The 19,595-nt window shown below is 48.8% G+C and overlaps 1 protein-coding gene across 1 annotated transcript in view; it reads right to left on the bottom strand.

Moving 5' to 3' along the window:
- LOC137657707 (ribosome biogenesis protein WDR12 homolog) overlaps positions 1-17,340 on the bottom strand; it is a 72,648-nt gene extending 55,308 nt beyond the window's left edge. Inside the window, exon 1 of the mRNA XM_068392129.1 lies at positions 17,179-17,340. Coding sequence (XP_068248230.1) covers positions 17,179-17,255 — 77 coding nt within the window. The 5' untranslated portion in view covers positions 17,256-17,340. The remainder of the gene's footprint in view (positions 1-17,178) is intronic.
- Between the last annotated feature and the right edge of the window lie 2,255 nt (positions 17,341-19,595).

Raw genomic sequence — 19,595 nt, 5'->3', positions numbered from 1 at the left:
GTCCCGAAAGGAAAGGCAGGAGGATCCTTACTAGGTTGTTCACCCGGTCCTCTGACGGAAAGGCCTTCACTAGTCGGGAGTCCAGTGTCATCCCCAAGTAGGTCATCCTGGTGGAGGGCGACAGATTCGATTTTTCTCGGTTGATCGTGATACCCAGATCCTTGCAGAATTGAAGCAGCCTTACACCTTGCTCCCTCAAAACGCCCTCTGAGGAGGAAAGGAGCAACCAGTCGTCCAGGTACCGAATGAGGCGAATACCCCGCTCGTGAGCCCACACCAAAACTGTTGTGAAGACTCTCGTGAATACCTGGGGAGCTGTTGTCAAACCGAAGCAGAGAGTCTTGAATTGTAGGATCTGGGCACCCCACTTCACCCGGAGAAACTTCCTGCTTGAGGGGTGGACCGGGATTTGAAAGTACAGTATGCGTCCTTGAGGTCTATGGTCATCATGTAGTCCTTTTCCCTCAAGGACAGCAAGACCGACTTCGGGGTGTCCATTTTGAAGTCCGTCTTGCAAACAAACTTGTTGAGGGCTGACAGGTCTATCACCAGTCTCCATCCCCCTGTCGCCTTTTCTACCAGAAAAAGTCGGCTGTAGAAGCCTGGTCCCGGATGTAGGACCTCTTCCATAGCACCTTTCTCCAACATAGTGGACACTTCTTCCTGAAGGGCTGCCCTCTTCAATGGGTCCTTGGGTGCCAGCCACTCCGTCAGGCTGGCTGGGATCAAAGGTGGAGGTTCCGTTAAGAACGGGAGTTTGTACCCTTCTTTCAGTATGGATACTGTCCAGGGCTCCCCACCGTGAGCCCTCCATGCTTGCCAATATCGTCTGAGGCATCCCCCAACCTGAGGCTTGGGCAGGAGTAGGGGGCCTCCCATTCTATCTCCTCCTGGAGGAGCGGCCTGAACGCTGAATATGCCGTCCTAAAAGAGGCAGACGCTGCTGGGGCTCCTCTACGGGGAGGCTGTGGTGGTTGAGCCCAAGGGGAAGATGGGGCGTCTCTCCTCATCAGGCTATGAGAGGCATGAGAAGTAGAGGGTCCATCTGACATTGACCTCTTGTAGGCGGGTCTCCTCACGGGTTGAGGTCTGGGTGTGCTCACCTCCTTCCTTTTTGAGACCTTTTCCATTAGCTCCTCCAGCTGTTTTAACGGAAACAGGGAGTCACTCCACACAGGTAGGCTCCTCAAAGCCCTTGCCTCTCTGTCTGGGATCTTCCGGGAAAGCTTTGCCAAGATAGTATCCCGTTTCCGAAGTACCCAGTTCGCTGACAGGGCAAGAGACTGATAAGTCAAGAATTTCAAGGTCTTGCCCCCGGAGATGATAAGTTCCTTCAGGAGGTCTTGTTGCGCCGGGTCCGTCAAATCGTAGGTGGCTTGCACACCTACCAGTCCAACCAGGAGGCGACGTGTACCAAATCTTTGGACATTTCTTCCATCATTGCAGCCTCCGACTGCGAAAAACAAATCGGGGCTGATGTGGCTCTGTCTTCTGGGGCACCCTGGCTCAAAACTTCCAGGGAAGGCTCTATCTTGCAGGCTCCCAGTCGCTGCCCTTCTGGGACATAAAACTTACTCTGGGACCTGAGTCCCTGTAGTAACATTGAGGAGCTCTGTGACTTGGGCGCCTCGGCATTGCCCGCCACAATCTTGTCCACGTGGGCACGGCCCAGGACCAGATCCCTGGCCACAGGCAGCGCCAGGGAGGTTTTCTGCTGCACGGGGGCTCCATCAACCGACTTAGGCTGGACCTCCAGGAGTCCTCGTCGGCTGGGACAGGTTCTTCAATTCGGTGATGCCTGCGTATCAGGCCTATCACTCTGCGATATGCCGAGTCCTCGGTTGGGGAACCTTCCCTGTCGTCAGCAACACCCTCTGCCTGATTCCGAGGTGCCGGGTCACCGGGCACTCCCAACGGGCGCCGTGGCTCTGGCTCAACGAGCACCTCCCTGCGGTGGTAGCGGTCTGCTCCGACGGAAACCTCCGCACTAGGTCCGGGTGTCGGGACGGGAATCACCGTGTCGGCGAGGACTACCATCCGTAAAATATCTTTGGAGGATGAGGACGCGGTTTCCGTGGGCTGGCCCGACGGAGGAAACCGTTCCTGTGAGTCCAAGGGCCGCGTCAGCTGTGCTGACCCGACCAGGCTGCCCGTCCGAAAGCATGGCTCCCCCCGCTGGGCGGGTTAAACCGGAAGCTTCGCGGTCTTACGCCTGCCTGAAGAGGCCTTCTCGCTTTGTTCTTTGCGAGGGTCATACTTGTGGCTGGTCGAGGGGCTTCGTGGCGAATAATCCCTGGACCGTCGGCTTGGAGAACGCTGAAACTCGCTCCTGCGGGGAACGAAGACCCATTCACCATTGGGGGACCTACTCTTCCTGTACTTCCTCCTCGGTGACCTGGATCGTTTCCTACTATGCCTTGAGTGGGACCTTGAGTGGGAACGCCTGCTCCTGGACCTCTCCCTCCGCCGTTGGCACCTCCTCCTCGCTTCACCCTCTGAAGAGATCGAAGAGCCGCCCTCCGAAGATCCCGACGATACTGCATAACCCGACCGACGGACGGGAGCGGGGGCCACGGAGGTCTTCGCGACCTGTTGAGTTCCAGAGGTCGAGGGTTGTAAAAATGAGTCAGGAACCGCCGTCAGAGGAGCTGGAAAGGAGGTCGGACGCACTACGCTTGGGAACCAGGTATCTAGGCCATCTTCCATCCGTAACGGGGACCTACCTGGCGTTTTCGGGAGCTTCCACCCCAAGGGCTCCCCTACCGTCGAGTCTAATCTCTCCTGGACGCTATCAGCCGCTGAAGTACCTGAAACACAGGCCCAAGACGCGGGCGAAGAGACAGGCACAGCGTTACTCCACATGGGGTCATCGGAGGAGACGTGCCCCCCAATCACAAGGGCAGTCTCCAGAACCCCCAGACACAGCACTATCAGGCCCCCCACTAGCCTGTGATGGCCCAGCAACCTCCACATCATGTAAATTAGACTCTTGGGGATGCGCCCTCGGCACTTTCCCCGCAACGGACTTACCTCGTCCCCTACCCTGGGTAAGGGAAGAAGAGACAGAAGCCCCGTCAGACCGTCCACCTGGCGACGGTAATGGCGAAGAGATGCTTGACTTCCTGGGAGATCGTTTAGATGATTTCTTCTTCTTTGTGCTATAACACACCCACTGGATTTCATTCCAGCTAACACACTCCGAACACGTATCCGTCGGCGAACACACACTGCCTCTACAGGAAGAGCAAAGGGAATGCGGGTCCACCTCCGGCTTGAAAAGGAACGCTCCACACGACTTCCCGACTCTAGGCCCAGGACAACGGCGGGTCTGCTCCATCACAACACAACCACAAGACACAGGCACGAAGAGAATAAATAAGGAAATCACTTGGGAAACACAAGGGAAAGGAGTGAACATGCGAGAACACAAGGGAAATGCACAGAGATACCACGCGGTAACCACGTGGGACACACGAGTCGGGACACAAAGGTTCGCAAGAGAATGAGAGCGGCGTGATGGTATCACGACGTGACCAGAGAACTTACTGACGAGCGGGACTCAAGCTAACGCCGACCTAGCTCAGGACTACCCTCAGGGCACGTTCTCCTTACTCCTGGGTTAGTCCCCCACAGAAAACGGAAGTAGGGTAGACTACACAAAACTCTGGTCGGTTGAGAGGAGATTCCAGGTAACTCCTAAGAAAGTAGTTCGAGGTAAGTCTCTGTGTTGGAACAAACCTTGCTACGCAAGGTCCGCAGCCTACGCAAGCTGTGCGTTGAGATATTTAGAAGTGTGACTGTCTAGGGAAAATTATTCAGTGTCTCTTTGTAGGAAAAACTTGTAACCAAGACTTTCCCAATACCACCTCGCCAGGGTATGGGGACGCAACAGTATTAGCTTAATACTAGGTACACAAGGGAGTATGGTTTACCTGCAGTGGTTTGAGGTCAGCTTATGCAGAGAACACAGGATGCTGCTTTCCCCCAGAGAGGGGAGGATAAAGAAAAGAATAGGAGCCAGTCAAATCTTTTCATTCACTCAGACTAAAACCGGGTAACAGTGCCCTCAACCTTCTGCTACTTGTCCAATAAGGAGCTTGAGGTATACAACCAGCTGTTGTGCAGCCACCACAGGACCGATAGAGATTGCATCGAGTTCCTGTGGGTCACATCTTGCAGGAGAAAGGTTGTGAAAGTCACCTGGAGCATTCACAGAGTAATCTGCTATGGAGGGCCAGAGGCATAGCTATGCCCCTGAAATCGTGAGTCGACGTATTGGATGAGGATCTGGATTCAGAGCATAATTGACGACTCTGTGAATCCAGCAGAGATGATGTTTTGGTGATCCTCCTCTTGTCTCCCCCAGTGTTGATGACAAGAGAAGGGACCCGGTTGGGCTGTTGAAATTCTCTTGAGGTAGAGCCTCAAACCTTACCCCGGATACAGTAACAGATGATCTGGATCATCAGTTAATGAATGGAGACTTGTTGTCTTGGATCAGTCACCTCTGGAGACTGTATCTGGCAACATACTCGGAGACGAAACTGAACGTTGCCTTTCACCCTTCTCATGAATGGGCTATGTCAAAAGAGAGACCATGAAGTTCCTTGACTCGTTTGGCAGCTGTCACAGTGTGTAGGAACACTGTCTTCTAAACTAGGAGAAAATTTGTTGCCTGGAGAAGTGGAACGTAAGGAGGTCTCCTTAGAGACCGGAGAACTCGAACCATGTTCCGAGAGGGAGGTCTCAATTCCGACTGGGAAATGGCAAGTTGTAAGTCCGTATGAGTTTGGAAAGATCTAGCGATGAGGGGGTGTCTTTTCCTCCTGCATGTACTCAAGGATTCCGCTATGGCTGGAATAGAGGTATCAAGTGGAGAGATACGCTTTCCAATGACACCAACCACAGAAGACGTTATACTTTGCCTGGTAGACTGATGCTGAGGAATTCCTCAGATATCTAGACAACCTTTTCACAACTTATTCCAAAAAGCCTCTGTGAGAGAGGAGATACTGGGTAGTCTCCAGGCATACAATCATAGCAAAGCTACAGTATAGCTTGTGGTAGATGTCGAAGTGCGGTTGTCTGTGACGTGGAGAGGGTTCTCTTAGAGGCTCTATCAGGAGCTGCAGAAGGTTTGGAAACCGTTCTGCGTAATGCCATAGCGGAGCCATGAGAGCCATTGAGAGACTGACTGATGTTCTAGCCTTCTTGAGTACCCTTCTCTTCAGACAAAAACAGGGATGAGATGTAAACGTCGTTATTGTACCCACCGTTATTGGCATGCTTCTTGCCGGAGAGCCTTGGGGTCTAGCACTGGGGAGCAGCGGAAACCTGAGGTTCAGGGGCGTTGCGAACAGATCCATCGTTGGAGAACCCCATTTAGTTGGGACTTTGTCGGGTACAAGGTGATCCAAAGACCATTTGGTATACCTTTTCTGAGATGCTATGCACAGATTGTCGGCAAACACATTTCTCTAGTCTGGAATGAAGCGGGCTGATAGTGGTACTGAGCGGACATTGTCCCATCTTAATAATTATAGTGTTATATGGGAAGAGGCTGCAAGCAAGTTCCTTCTAGCTTGTTGATGTGAGCCCTTATGTGGTGTTGTCGTTCATCACACCACTGAGTGGCCTGTTAGGAACTGATGAGGCTGTTGAAGGACCGGAAAGTTGGCCTTCATCTCTTAAGAGATTAAGTGAAGATACTTTTGGACTGTCCAAAGGCCTGAGGTCGTGTGGTGCAGCACTATGGTCCCTCCTCCTTTCTTTTGATGTGTCTAAGCACAGCATCAAGTCTGACGGGTGCGGAAGGATGAGAAGGTTATACCACTCCGAAGATTCTCGACTGAGACCCATCCCTTGAGGTTCCTCCAAACTTCTGGTCCCATGGGGATCAGAACGTCAGGGGAATTGAATGCCTGATTCCAATCAGACTCAAGCCGCCACTGGAGAGACAGAATATTGAGGCGGCCGTTGGAGGCTAAACAGGCCAGAGATGAAAGGTGTCCAAGAAAAAAATATTCACTCTGGCCTCTGAATTCTTCTCATTTTGAGACAGTGTCTTGTGACTCTTCTACGCCTGTCTTTGATGAGAAGGTTTTGTAGAGACTGGTGTCTATAATAATTCCCAGATACAGTATACCAGTTTTCTGAGAGGGAAGTAGGGAAGACTTCCAAAGGTTTACCATGATCACCCGTTCTCGGTAAAAAGACTTCAGAAGTTCTGGTGCTAACACAAAGTTGCCATCGTGTCTGCTAAGTTCAGTCAGTCATCCAGAAATGGAGAAGACAGAAGACAATCCTGTGAGTCCAGGGTGGGTGCTGTGAAAAGATCGAAGCACAGTGCCCTGAACAGGTGTTTCTTGTTTGTCTACACTAAATCTTCAATCCCTCCTAGAAGATGGATGGTTTGGGCCTGGAAGTATGCGTCCTTTAGGTCCAGCGTGCAAATGAAGACCTGTGGTCTTAGCCCTTGTCCAAACTACTCCAACATGGTGTGGACATCGACCCAAAGGGACAGCCCCTTGCGGATCCTTTCGCACGGGAGATTGTTGATGCTGGGGTCTTGACTCATGGCGGAAAGGATGGGACGCGATACCCTATGTAAGGATTCTTCCCTGGGAGAGAACTGATAGAAGTAAGGCAACGCTTAACCCTACCATGCGCCCTGATGGGATTGATGCTATTCCTTAGAACAGCATCGGTCTGGCGAAAGTTAATCAATGGTTAACGGCCGAGCATCGTGGTTCCTGTGCAGCTGGAGAGTGCTCGTGAGTAGTCACCTGTCGACAAGCCGCTGATGGGGGCTGTCGATCACTTGCCAATCGCTTTAGTAGATAGGTGTGAAGGCGAAAGGCGAGTAGCCAGATATGTGTTGTATGCCTTCCGATCTAGGGAACAACAATAGAGGTCGACTAGTAAGTCTGAGTGACGAACTGCTAGTGAGCGGTGAACTACCGATGATTGGTGAATTGACGATCTGTGAGCTGAAGATGGTAACTGACAGGCAGATGAAGGCTGTCTGGTCAGTCAGCCAAGGAAGGTTGGCGATTAATGAGTTGGTGATCGGCTTGGAGAGCCCTGAGACAGCAGAATGGTTTAATGATCATCAGTTGGTGATCAGTGAGCCACTGATGATCAGCGCTTGATAGCGAACTGATGATCGGTGAGCTAGAGATCAGCAAGCTGACGATTGGAGAGTCAGAGATCAACAAGCTGAGGTAGATGATAGAAGAAAGACGAGCTGCCCATCCGCGATCTAGTGATCAGCAAGCTGATGACTGGTTATTGACTTGCGGTCGTTAGCAATTGGCGAGACTGGAGGTCAATGATCAGAGAGAGATGAGCTAGCGATCAGCAAATGGTGATCTAGCAATCAGTAAGTTGATGATTTCTCATTGACGGAAGATGAGCTAGAAATTGGCAATCGGTGTTCTGGTAATTAGAGATTTGCAACGTTCAGATCGTGTTTGATGACAGTGGTACTGTTAGGAAAAACTCCTGAAGAGAAAGGGACCAAGGGTTCCCTGTGAGGAGTCTCGAACGATGGAACAGTAAAATAATGTTTAATTCTTTTATTTTACCTTGTTTCGAGTATTGTTCTCCTGTCTGGTTTTCAGCTGCTGATTCTCATCTTAATTTGTTGGACAGGAACCTACGGTCTATTAAATTTCTTATTCCTGATCTAGATATTAATCTCTGGCACCATTGTTCAATTAGTTTGTTATGCATGTTGCATAAGATTTTTCATAATTCTGACCATCCTCTACATTCAAATCTTCCCAGACTGTACCATCCTGTTTGTAATAATAGGTATGCAGTTAATTTTAATAGTCATGCGTTCTCCATCATGAGGCTCAATACTACAGTAAACAGTACTCCAGAAGTTTTATTCCAACTGTGACCAAGTTGTAGAATGATCTTAATAATCGGGGAGTTGAATCAGTAGAACTTCAAAAGTTCAAACTCGCAGCAAATTCTTTTATGTTGAACTGGCTTACATAAGTTCTTTTATAGTTTATATATCAAATATCTGTTTTATGTTGTCAATAATTTTTTTTAAATATCTTATTTTAATTTTGTCATTACTTCTTATATCGTTTATTTATTTCTTTATTTCCTTTCCTCACTGGGCTATTTATCCCTGTTGGAGCCCTTTGGTTTATAGCTTCTTGCTCTTCCAACTAGAGTTGTAACTTAGGTAGTAATAATAATAATTACGAGTGAAGCAAGCTTAGGCGTAGCAAAAATGACAAATTTGTAGATAATTTGTATTTTTCCTAACTATACAAACCTTAGCTATTTACATGGGGTAATTACTTCGGCGTAGCTGAACAACGAGCCATAAAAGTTTTAACGAGGGTTTCCTACCCCACCGCTAGGGAGGGGTAGCTAGCTACCCCCCCCCCCCTCACATACACCGGTGAAAGGCTCACTTTACTTAGAGGTAGGACTTATCTTGGGGGACAGGGCTGGCGGGCACATAACTGTAAATAGCTAAGGTTTGTGTAGTTAGGAAAAATACAAATTATCTACGAATTTGTCATTTGTTCCGTAACTGAAATACAAACCACGCTATTTACATGGGATGACTTAACCCTTAGGAAGGGTGGTAAGTACCCTGCCATACTGGCTTTGGCTATCCCGGGGACCCCGAACCCGAGTTTGAAAGAACTCATGGGTTGAGGGGGCCCCTGCTCCTTGCAGGCAGTTGTGAGACTGCTGCGGCCTACGTAAGCTGTGTGAAGGTGAGCAGTGACTTGTCCTAGGAAGTTGACCTTGAGTTCTTCAGATGGAAATCTAGGCTAGGACTCTCCCAATACCTCCTCGTCAGGGTATGGGGACATGACAGTATTACAACTTAATACTAGGAACACAAGGGAGCATGGTTTACCTGCAGAGGTTCGAGGTCCTTTGCACAGCTGTGCAAAGGACCCAGGAGAGGATGAAGAAAAGAAAAGGGCCAGACAGATCTTTTCATTCACACAGACTAAAACCGGGTAACAATGCCCTCAACCCTCTGCTACTTGTCCAATAAGGAGCCTGAGGTTAGACCAGCTGTTGTGCAGCCACCACAGGGCCGATAGAGAACGTATCAAGCCTCCTGTGTGTCACGTCTTGCAGGTAGTCGGCCGTGAAGGTGGTCTGACGCTTCCACACCCCAGCTTGCAGGACCTGCGTCACCGAAAAGTTCTTCTTGAAGGCCAGGGACGTAGCCACGCCCCTGACGTCATGTGCCCTAGGGCAACGTGATGGAGGAGGGTCAGGATTCAAGGCCAGATGAATTACCTTGCGAATCCAGGCTGAGATGGTATTCATGGTGACCCTCCTCTTTGTCTCCCCGGTGCTCACGAACAAGGCTCACACCTGGGGGCGGACTGCAGCTGTTCTTTTAAGATACAACCTCAGGCTCCTCACTGGGCACAGTAGGGGATGGTCTGGGTCATCTGTTACAGAACGGAGACTCGAAACCTGGAAGGAGTCGAACCTAGGGTCCGGCACTCCCGGGTTCTGAGTCTTGGCAACAAACTCAGGGACGAAGCTGAACGTTACCTCCCCCCATCCCCTTGAATGGGCGACGTCGTAGGAGAGACCATGAAGTTCGCTGACTCGCTTGGCCGAGGCCAAAGCTAGCAGGAACACCGTCTTCCAGGTAAGGTGGCGATCAGAATTCTGGCGTAATGGTTCGTCAGGAGGTCTCTTAAGAGAACTGAGAACTCGAACCACGTTCCAAGGAGGAGGTCTCACTTCCGACTGAGGGCAGGTAAGTTCGTAACTCCGTATGAGGAGACAGTTCCAGCGAGGAGGAAATGTCCATTCCTTTGAGCCTGAAGGCAAGACTTGAGGCTGAGCGATAGCCTTTCACTGCCGAGACTGAAAGGCGCATTTCTTCCCGCAGGTAAACGAGGAACTCCGCTATTGCTGGTAAAGTGGCATCGAGGGGAGAGATACCCCTTCCACGGCACCAACCACAGAACACTCGCCACTTCGCCTGGTAGACTCCTGCGGATGACTTGCGCAGGTGGCCAGACATCCTGTTCGCAACTTGCTGCGAAAATCCTCTCTCTGTGAGGAGATGCTGGATAGTCTCCAGGCATGAAGTCGAAGCGAAGCTACGGCTTTGTGGTAGATGTTGGAGTGTGGTTGTTTGAGTAGCTCGCGACGTGGAGGGAGCTCCCTCGGGATCTCCATGAGGAGCTGCTGAAGGTCCGGGAACCACTCTGCATGATGCCATAGCGGAGCTATCAAGGTCATCGAGAGATTGACCGATGTTCTGGTCTTGTTGAGTACCCTCCTCATCAGACAGAACGGGGAAAGGCGTACACATCGACGTTGTACCACCATTGTTGGAAGGCATCCGGCCAGAGAGCCTTGGGGTCCGGGACTGGGGAGCAGTACAGCGGGAGCTTGGTGTTCAGCGCCGTAGTGAACAGATCCACCATCGGGGAACCCCACAAAGTCAGGACTTTGTTGGCTATCTGAGGATCCAAAGATTACTCGGTACTCACTATCTGTGTCGCTCTGCTCAGACTGTCGGCGAGCACATTCCTTTTGCCTGGAATGAAGCGAGCCGCTAGTGAGATCGAGTGGACTTCTGACCATCTCAGGATCTCTACTGCAAGATGGGATAGCTGTTTCGAAAAGGTACCTCCCAGCTCGTTGATATAAGCCACAACTGTGGTATTGTCGCTCATCGCCACCACAGAGTGGCCCGCCAGGACTTGGTGGAACTTCTGAAGTGCCAGGAACACGGCCTTCATTTCTGGCAGGTTTATGTGAAGGTACTTTTCTGATTCTGACCACAGGCCTGAGGTCCTGTTGCTCAGAACGTGGGGCCCCCACCCTTTGTTTGATGCGTCCGAAAACAGCATCAAATCTGGGGAAGGGACGAGAAAATCCACTCCCTTTCGTAGATTCTCGTCTGCCACCCACCAACTGAGGTCCGGCCGTTCCGCAGGTCCCATCGGGATCAAGGTGTCCAGGGAGTCGTGTCCTTGACTCCACCGAGACTTGAGTCGCCACTGGAGGGATCTCATTCTGAGGCGACTGTTGGGAACGAGACGGTTCAGGGAGGAGAGGTGGCTGAGGAGACGCACCCATGATTGGGCTGGGAGTTCTTCTCGATTGAGGAAAGGTCTCGCAACCTTCCTCAGCCTTGCTATCCTTTCGTCTGATGGGAAGGCTTTGTGGAGATTGGTGTCTATGACCATGCCTAGATATACCAGTTTCTGAGAGGGCTGCAGGGAGGACTTCTCGAGATTTACCACGATCCCCAGATCCTGGCAAACTTCGAGGAGTCTGTCTCGGTGGCAAAGAAGGGTTGCCTCCGAGTCCGCCAGGATTAGCCAGTCATCCAGATAACGAAAGAGACGGATGCCGATCCTGTGGGCCCACGAAGAGCTGATGGTGAATACTCTGGTGAACACCTGAGGAGCTGTGGAGAGACCGAAACACAGCACCTTGAACTGGTAGATCTTGTTGTCTAGGCAAAATCGCAGGTACCTCCTTGAAGACGGATGGATTGGGATCTGGAAGTACGCGTCCTTCAGGTCCAGTGTGCACATGAAGTCTCGAGGTCTCACTGCAAGTCTGACCGTGTCTGCCGTCTTCATGCTGAACGGAGTCTGCTTGACAAACCCGTTCAGGGTCGAGAGATCGATGACTGGTCTCCAGCCTCCAGACGCCTTTCTCACAAGAAAGAGTCGACTGTAGAAGCCTGGAGACCAGTCTACAACCTCCTGGAGAGCATCCTTCTCCAACATGGTCTGGACTTCGGCCCGGAGGGCCTGCCCCTTTGCTGAACCCATGGCAAAGAGCTCAACGACACTGGATTCGCTGTCAGGGGAGGTAGAGTGTCTGTGAACGGGACGCGATAACCTAGAGAGATCACGGAGACCGTCCAGGCATCCGCCCCGAGTTGCTGCCACCTTGTCGCGCAAGGTAAGGGGATCAAGGGATCGCTAGGAGGAGTCGACAAACGAGGGTTCGCCTGCAGGGCAGAAAAAGAAGGGTCCCTAGACCTGTCCGGGAAGCGCCCCTCCTCCGGCGAGCGCGCTGGTCAGCGCTTGCGGGGAGGGGAACGCGACGACGAGGAGTCCGCCTGGCGGCGCTCGCGCTGGGACTCGTAAGCTGGGCCCTGGTCAGGATCGCGCGTGAATGGTTGGCGCGATACTGGAAACTAGCAAGCGCACGCACCCGTGCGGGCAGGGGCGGGCGCGGTGGCGCGTAGGCAGGGATTCAGGAGCGATGGCGCGCTGGCGAAAGCGCGGGTGCGTGAGAGCGCAGCAGCTGAAGCGGGAACGTGGTCGCTAGAGCGCGTAGGCGATGGTGAGTGCGTATGGCGAGCAGGAGCTGGAGCAGGAGGCGGCCGAACGCGCAGCGATCTAGTGCGGCCCCGAAGGACGCGAGATAACGGGGGCGCCTGAGCGCGTGTCCGGAAGAACCGGCCGAGGGCGCGTTAGCGCTGGAGCAGGGTCGCGAGCGACCTGGATGGACCGTTGGCGCGGCGGTTGGCGCTGGTCGGGTAAGACCGGCATACTCGCCTGTGGACGCGTTAGTCGCGCCGGCGATCCTGGGCGCGCATGGCGAGTATCAGGATACGGTCGCACCGGAGTGCGTTGTTGCGGCGGCCTCGCAGGGCGCGCTGTTTGGTGATAACGTTCTGGTGTTCGCTGAGGGGCAACCTTAGTCGCCTTAAATAACGGGGCGTGTAGCGGGAACAGGGCTTACTGGAGCGTCGTGCGCGGTAGCATCAGATGCAAGCTCGCACGGTCTGGAGGGAGAGCCCAGAGGCGGCCGTGAGCGCCTGTGCGCTAACTTGGGAGCCTCCTGGGCGACGCGCTGGGATGTAGCAACGCGAGGGCGCTGGAGCTGGAACCGCGCGTCTCCCCAGACGAGCGCAACGAGTCCGTAGGAACCTGTGGGCGCCTGTGCGCCAGCTTAGGTGCCTCTTGGACCGCGCGCGATGAAGCAGGAACTGGAGGGAGCCGAGGTGCTGGAGGCCGCTGGGGCACCGGTGGACGCGTATGCACAGGTGAGCGCAGGAATGCCTTGTCAGCAACTGGGCGCGTATGCGCAGGTGAGCGCTGACGCGCTATCTCAGGAACTGCTGATGGGCGCGGTGGCGCAGGTGGCCTCTGGGGCACCGGTGGGCGCGTATGCGCAGGTGAGCGCTGAAGCGCCGTATCAGGAACTGGGCGCGTATGCGCAGGTGAGCGCTGACGCGCTACCTCAGAAACTTCTGGAGGGCGCCGAAGGGCGTGGGCGCGCAGGGGGACCCTGGCGCATAACAGGAACAGAGGCGCGAACGCCTGAGGGTGAGCGCCGAGGCGCTAAGTCAGGAACAGCAAGAACATCAGCATGCGAGCGCTCAGGCGTTGCCTGGCGCTGGAGGGCAAGAGGCGCAGTTTTGCGCTCAAGACCCTTCAGCCCCGGGGACTGCGTAATGCCAGTATCAGGAGGCGCGTCAAGCGCATCAGGAGCTGTGGACGTGGTTGGTCTGGGCGGCAGATCACAATGTCGCGAAGGACGGCCATCCTCCGAAGGGGATCGCGAACGATCCCTGGAGAGGTCTAGGTTGGTAGCTGGCAGGACAGGAGAACGGCAAGTCGTCTCCTCCGCAGAGGAATGTGGTGACGAGGAGCCGAAGAGGCGCCTCTAAACGCCCTTGAAAGGGGAAAGAAGGCCTCTATGGCAAAGGGGAGGACGAGCCTTCCGCCTTATACGCCCACGAGGGGCCGTGGGATCAGCAAGCTGACCATCGATGGGCCTCCGAAGAGGAGTCTCTGTTAGTGAACTCCCCCGAGAGGAAGAAACACCGGCAGGAGAGACCGTGGGACTTAGCTCCTCCCTCGAAGAATGTTCGGAGGGGAAGTCTAAGCCTTCAGCTACCTCAGCCACAGGAACGGACGTTTGGCTAGACCCACGGGATGTTTCCGTCACCACAACGTCAACCACAGACAGAGGATCTATCTCCGCTGAAGTTGGCGATTGTTTGACGGCCGCACCCACTTTGATCATGTCAAACAGAGCTTCCTTGGAGAGCGAACCCTGTAGCCCCAAGGAAGCCCAAAGCTGCAAAAGATCATTATTAGACACATATCGCTCCTCCGGGGGAGGAGGGGCAGCTGCCTCGCTATGGTAGGCAACTACCTCTCCCTCACCACGGGATCGGTTAACAGCACTGCGGTCTACGCTACCATTCGCCAGCCTCTCGGGAGAGGCCGCTCGAGTGGGAGCTTCGGAGGAGAATAGGGCTACGGAAGAAGTCGTCTTGGGATTTTCTCTCTTCCGAGAAACCTCTGAAGGAGAAAGATCCCTTTTAGCCTTCTTCTTGCGTCGCCGGGCAAACCTCTCCCACTGGGAGGTAGACCACTCCCTACACTCAATACATACATTAGACCTATCACACTGAGGGCATAAGAAGTGAGGATCCGTGTCCTAGGCCAACATAAAGGTACCACAAGGGCAGCCAGAAAGTCCAGGCCACGTACGCATGATGAGTAATAGAGGCCAACTTCACACACACACTGAAAAGAGAAAGCAAACAAAATTATGGCAGTCAAAAACGAGGAGAGCGCAGACAGGTCTGTCGCCTCTCCGAGCCAAAAGTAAAGTGAGCCTTTCACCGGTGTGTGTGAGGGGGGGGGGGGGTAGCTAGCTACCCCTCCCTACCCCCCGCTAACTAGCGGTGGGGTAGGAAACCCTCGTTAATACTTTTATGGCTTGTCGTTCAGCTATGCCGAAGTAATTACCCCATGTAAATAGCGTGGTTTGTATTTCAGTTATGGAACAAAGCAGTTTTACTCGGTGATTAGATAATTAAAATACAGTAATGCCAAAATACTAGCCCACATGGGTGGTGTGCCCAGCACATCAATGTACTGCCTGCCAGAACAAAAACCAGTGAAATAATGTTAAACTGAGAGTGAAACTAGCCACAGCTGAGCAAAACCCAGAGAGCGATTAAATAATGTTCATTCAGCAGACCGATTTACACAAAAATACAGTACACTTAATGAAGTAAAGGGTTTGCAGTACAATAGTCACGGCTACGAACGACTTGAAAAAAAGGAACAAAATTCCCATTTTCTATGCATGCAAGAGGCCTGGGCCGCCGATATACAAAGGCTTCTACATATATTTGTTAACTTTCTCACCAAATACCATGTAAACTAACTAGCTTGTCAGTCATTCTACCTAAGGATTTACCTTCACTGCTGCCTGTCTTCAAATAGTCCAACTCTCTCAATCTCCAACAACAAAATACCCTACTCAAATTACATATACATTTTCCTTCCATCTTATTTTTGGCCTACCACCAGGTCTTGTTCCCTCTGATATCCATTCAAGATATTTCCTGGGGTATCTAAAATCTTTCAATCTTTTCCCATGGCTGTAACCGCACAATTGTCCCTTCTCAATAAGTTTAAAAATATCTTCCACTTCCAGTTCCCTCCGTCTGTCTTCATTTCTTGATCTACCTAGCCTTGTCACACCCTTTATCAATCTCAACACATCCATTTCAGCTGCTTGAACCTGGCCTCTGGTTTTTAGGTTTACGTGTCCAAGATTCATTTCCATTGGTTAAAACTGATTTTAATATAGATGTATAGTTTATCAAAGTTTTTACTCTTCTGGGTGCTTCAGGCTTTCATATAATGAATAAGTTTATTCTTCAAGTGATTTCAATTTGTTGGTAATTGTTATCACGGTTTGTTACTCCCAGGTGCTTGATATTTCTGCACTTGAATACAGGATATAGAGAAGATTACAGCATAGCCTAAATAAGCGATTATTATCATCATTATAACCTAAGTGACAAACCTAGTTGGAAAATCAGGATGCTTTAAGTCCAAGGGCTCTAACAGGCAAAATTAGCCTCGGTGAGGAAAGAAAATTGGGAAAAATATATGAGAAATAATGAACAATTAAAATATAATATTTGAACAGTAACAAAATTAAAACAGATCTTTCATATATAAACTATAAAAAGAGACTTATGTTAGCCTGGTCAACATAAAAACATTTGCTGCAAGTTTGAACTTTTGAAGATCTACCAATTCAACAACCCAATTAGGATCATTCCACAACTTGGTCACAGCTGGAATAAAACTTCAACATCTCGAATACTGTGTAGTATCGAGCCTCATGATGGAGAAGGCCTGACTATTTATTAACTGCATACCTGGTATTACGAACATGCGGTACTGTCCGGGAAGATCTTATGTAAAGATTGGTCAGAATTATGAAAAAACTTATGCGACAAACTAATGGAACAACGGTGCCTGAGCTTAATATCTAAATCAGAAATAAGAAATTTAATAGACAGCAAGTTCATGTCCAACAACTTAAAATGAGAATCAGCAGCTTCAGACCAGACAGAACACGGTAGAATGAAACAATTAAAATACTTCTTCAGAATAGTTTGATCACCAAAAATCTCGTATTATACAATGAAGGATTGTATGGATTTATAATTTTTTGTCATATAACCTGACGTAGTCCGTGTCAAAATACTTGCAAACGTAGTTGGTATGCGCAGCACATACATATACCATTTGTCAACACAGAAAAACAGTAAGATGATGCTAAATTGTAAGTGAAGAGAGCCACGGCAGAACAAAAATCCTTTGAACTAAGAGATTTATTACATAATAAATATAGCATTAAAATATTCACCTACGCGGCTATCAAACCGTTGGACTAGACCAATGCACATAACCTGGCACTAGGATCAAGATTGCACATTCAATGTGCAGCTAGAGAGACACCCTTCAGTTCCACTGGGAGTTAAGTGAAAAGAATTTGAATGGCAGGATTGAAGAAAGAAAACGGCGAAATGAGGTACAGAAGAGGGTTAAAGAGTTGGAGCATCATAGGATAACGAGCAAACCTATACACGCCTTGGACATGTTAGCTTACTGGGACTGGCATTCACGTTTTAGGCCCACCAAAACACGAAAGCAAGGATTGATAGAATAAGCATAGTCTAAGCTTAAATAGATCCAAATCCCCGTCTAGGTTAGAATAGGAGGCTAAAGACTCGTTTCAGAAGCACAAAAGAAGGATTTAAAGTGAAATAAGGCAAACATTGGGTAGAAGGGCCTAAGACCAATCAAGCCCATCTCATCTAAACTTGGTTACTCTAATTCAAAATGAATAATCTAAACTTACTGTTCCTGCTTGGTGAAGAACTTGACGAGCACATTTGGGTGTAAAGATTCGTTCAATTTCTTCAAATTCTTTGCCATGATTAAACTGTAAGATATAGTCACATTAAATTAGCAGCAAGACCGGGTCTTCTTCCTTGCAGTCTCGTGAATTGATGTTCCGAGAAATAATTGGTCTGCTGTGGAACTAACATATGGATATGTAACGGCACCTCTGTTTCCTTAACCGATTCGTTGTTCTGGTAACATAAATATACTACATAGAGTACTGAAACTTAAATATAAATTAAAATATCCTAAATATCTTAAATCAACTGCTCTAGAAATATTGCATCTATGGGGTGGAAGAAAGAAATAGAAGAAGGGTCTGGAGTACCGATGCGAAATTATTTTTGCCAGAATCCCATCACCAAGCTATATTAGGTATTTTTCAGTCGAGAATTCCAATAATGTACTCTTGGTTCTCTATCAAAGGAAATGAATTATCTTTAATCCAGATCCTTATGCATAATACATAACATTGTAGCCCCATTGCTCGTAATGTACAGTATATCATCCCTACAATACAGAACATTTAGATTTCAGATGTTCGTGTCTCATTTCATTGCGTACAATTTGTATAAAAAATCACAAGAATTTTTAGGTCACTTTGTTTCTTGAGGAAAACTTTTCTGTATGAATTACAGTTTAAAATTATGTTGCAAATACGTGTTTTGCATAATGACACTGGATCATCGTATTGTAGTGTCCCTCAGGAAACATGTGGAAGCATTTTCAATAATGTATAACATTAAAGTGCATCTCTTCATTTTGGAGAAGTCCTTAGGTTTTCATTTCAAATCTACCAAGGGAAACTCACAGATCGCAAATTTTTTAGCTAAATCTTTGCAATTGGACATTGCTTATCCCTCCTGTAAATCCATTTACATTTACAGTATCAAACTAATCTAACAAAACAAAGGTTATTTTCTATAATTATTCCTTATTTTCTTATTTTAGTGTTTTTACCATTATTCAATATTTTTTTTCATGTGAAGGTATTAGTTTCTTTGGAAGTTTCCTTTTTCATAATAAAAAGTGTATCAACAATGACAATAACAGAAGTTTTGGAATGAAGGAAGAATATTTGGGTTTTAGGCTCAGTACTTGTAGGGTTGTGTGGCGTAGGCTACGTATTTCATGAAATATTAATTCTAGAGTTAGCCTACATATATTTGGTGACTAATGAAAATTAGAAATGATCTATAACACACAATAAACGTATCATCTAAATTATAGCTTTTGGGAGAAAACCCTGTTTAGATTTATATACCCAAGAAACCCATTAACTACCATTGAGATTAACAATGGATGACTCATTAGTAAGTTTTCTTTGATCAGAGGGTTTTCAATTGGCAAGCCATTTTAAATGTCACTCACGAGAGGCAGAGACATGATATACTAACGCTAAAGATATACAGCACTTGTTCCTTTGACTAACCAGACAGTACTACATTGGATCCTTCTCTCTGGAAATGCTCATTTATTTTTTGCCTACACATTCGGTATACCGATTAGTCTGGCCTATTCTTTCCACATTCTCCTTTGTCCTCATACACCTGACAACACTAATATTACCAAACAGTTCTACACTCATTACTACTGCACTGTAATTGTTCAGTGGCTACTTTCCGCTGGGTAACTTTAGGTGAGACTCTTTAGTTTAGCTATGGTAAGCAGCTCTTCTAGGAGGACACTCAAAAATTAAACCATTGTTCTTTAGTCTTGGGTCGTGCCATAATATCTATACCATGGTCTTCCACTGTCTTGGGGTAGAGTTCTCTTGCTTGAGGGTAGAGTCAACACTATCTTATTCGTCTTCCTCATTAATTTTTGAATTTATAGTATATTATATATATATGTATATATATACTGTATATATATATATACATATAGGCCTATATATGTGTATTGTTGTTACTGTTTTTAAAATATTTCATTTTAATTGTTCATTCTTGTGTAGTTTATTTCCTTATTTTCTTTCCTCACTGGGCTATTTTTCCTTGTTGGAGTCTTTAGACTTATAGTCTCCTGCTTTTCCCACTAGGGTTAAAGCTTAGCTAATAGTAATAATAATATAATCAGTGACCATGCAGGGACCTCTCCATCAACCTAGGATCAGGGAGAGCCAGGCAATGGCTGTTGACGAGACTCTGCAATTAGACCTATAGGCTTCCCCAGACCCCGATCCCTACTTAACAAGGACGGTGAGGTTGCAGACATTACAGGAAACTATCAGGCTCGAACTCCCATCCATCAGATTTGTGTGTGCTAATTCACAAGTTATACCATATTTTTTTAATAGTAGAACCTTAAAAAATCCACTTTTGATTTTGAATCACACATTATTAACTGGGTTGAAACTCTTATAATTAGATTTAC

The sequence above is a fragment of the Palaemon carinicauda genome, chromosome 18 (assembly GCF_036898095.1).
Source record: "Palaemon carinicauda isolate YSFRI2023 chromosome 18, ASM3689809v2, whole genome shotgun sequence".
Taxonomy (NCBI): Eukaryota; Metazoa; Arthropoda; class Malacostraca; order Decapoda; family Palaemonidae; genus Palaemon; species Palaemon carinicauda.
This window is presented reverse-complemented; position numbering and strand designations above follow the sequence as displayed.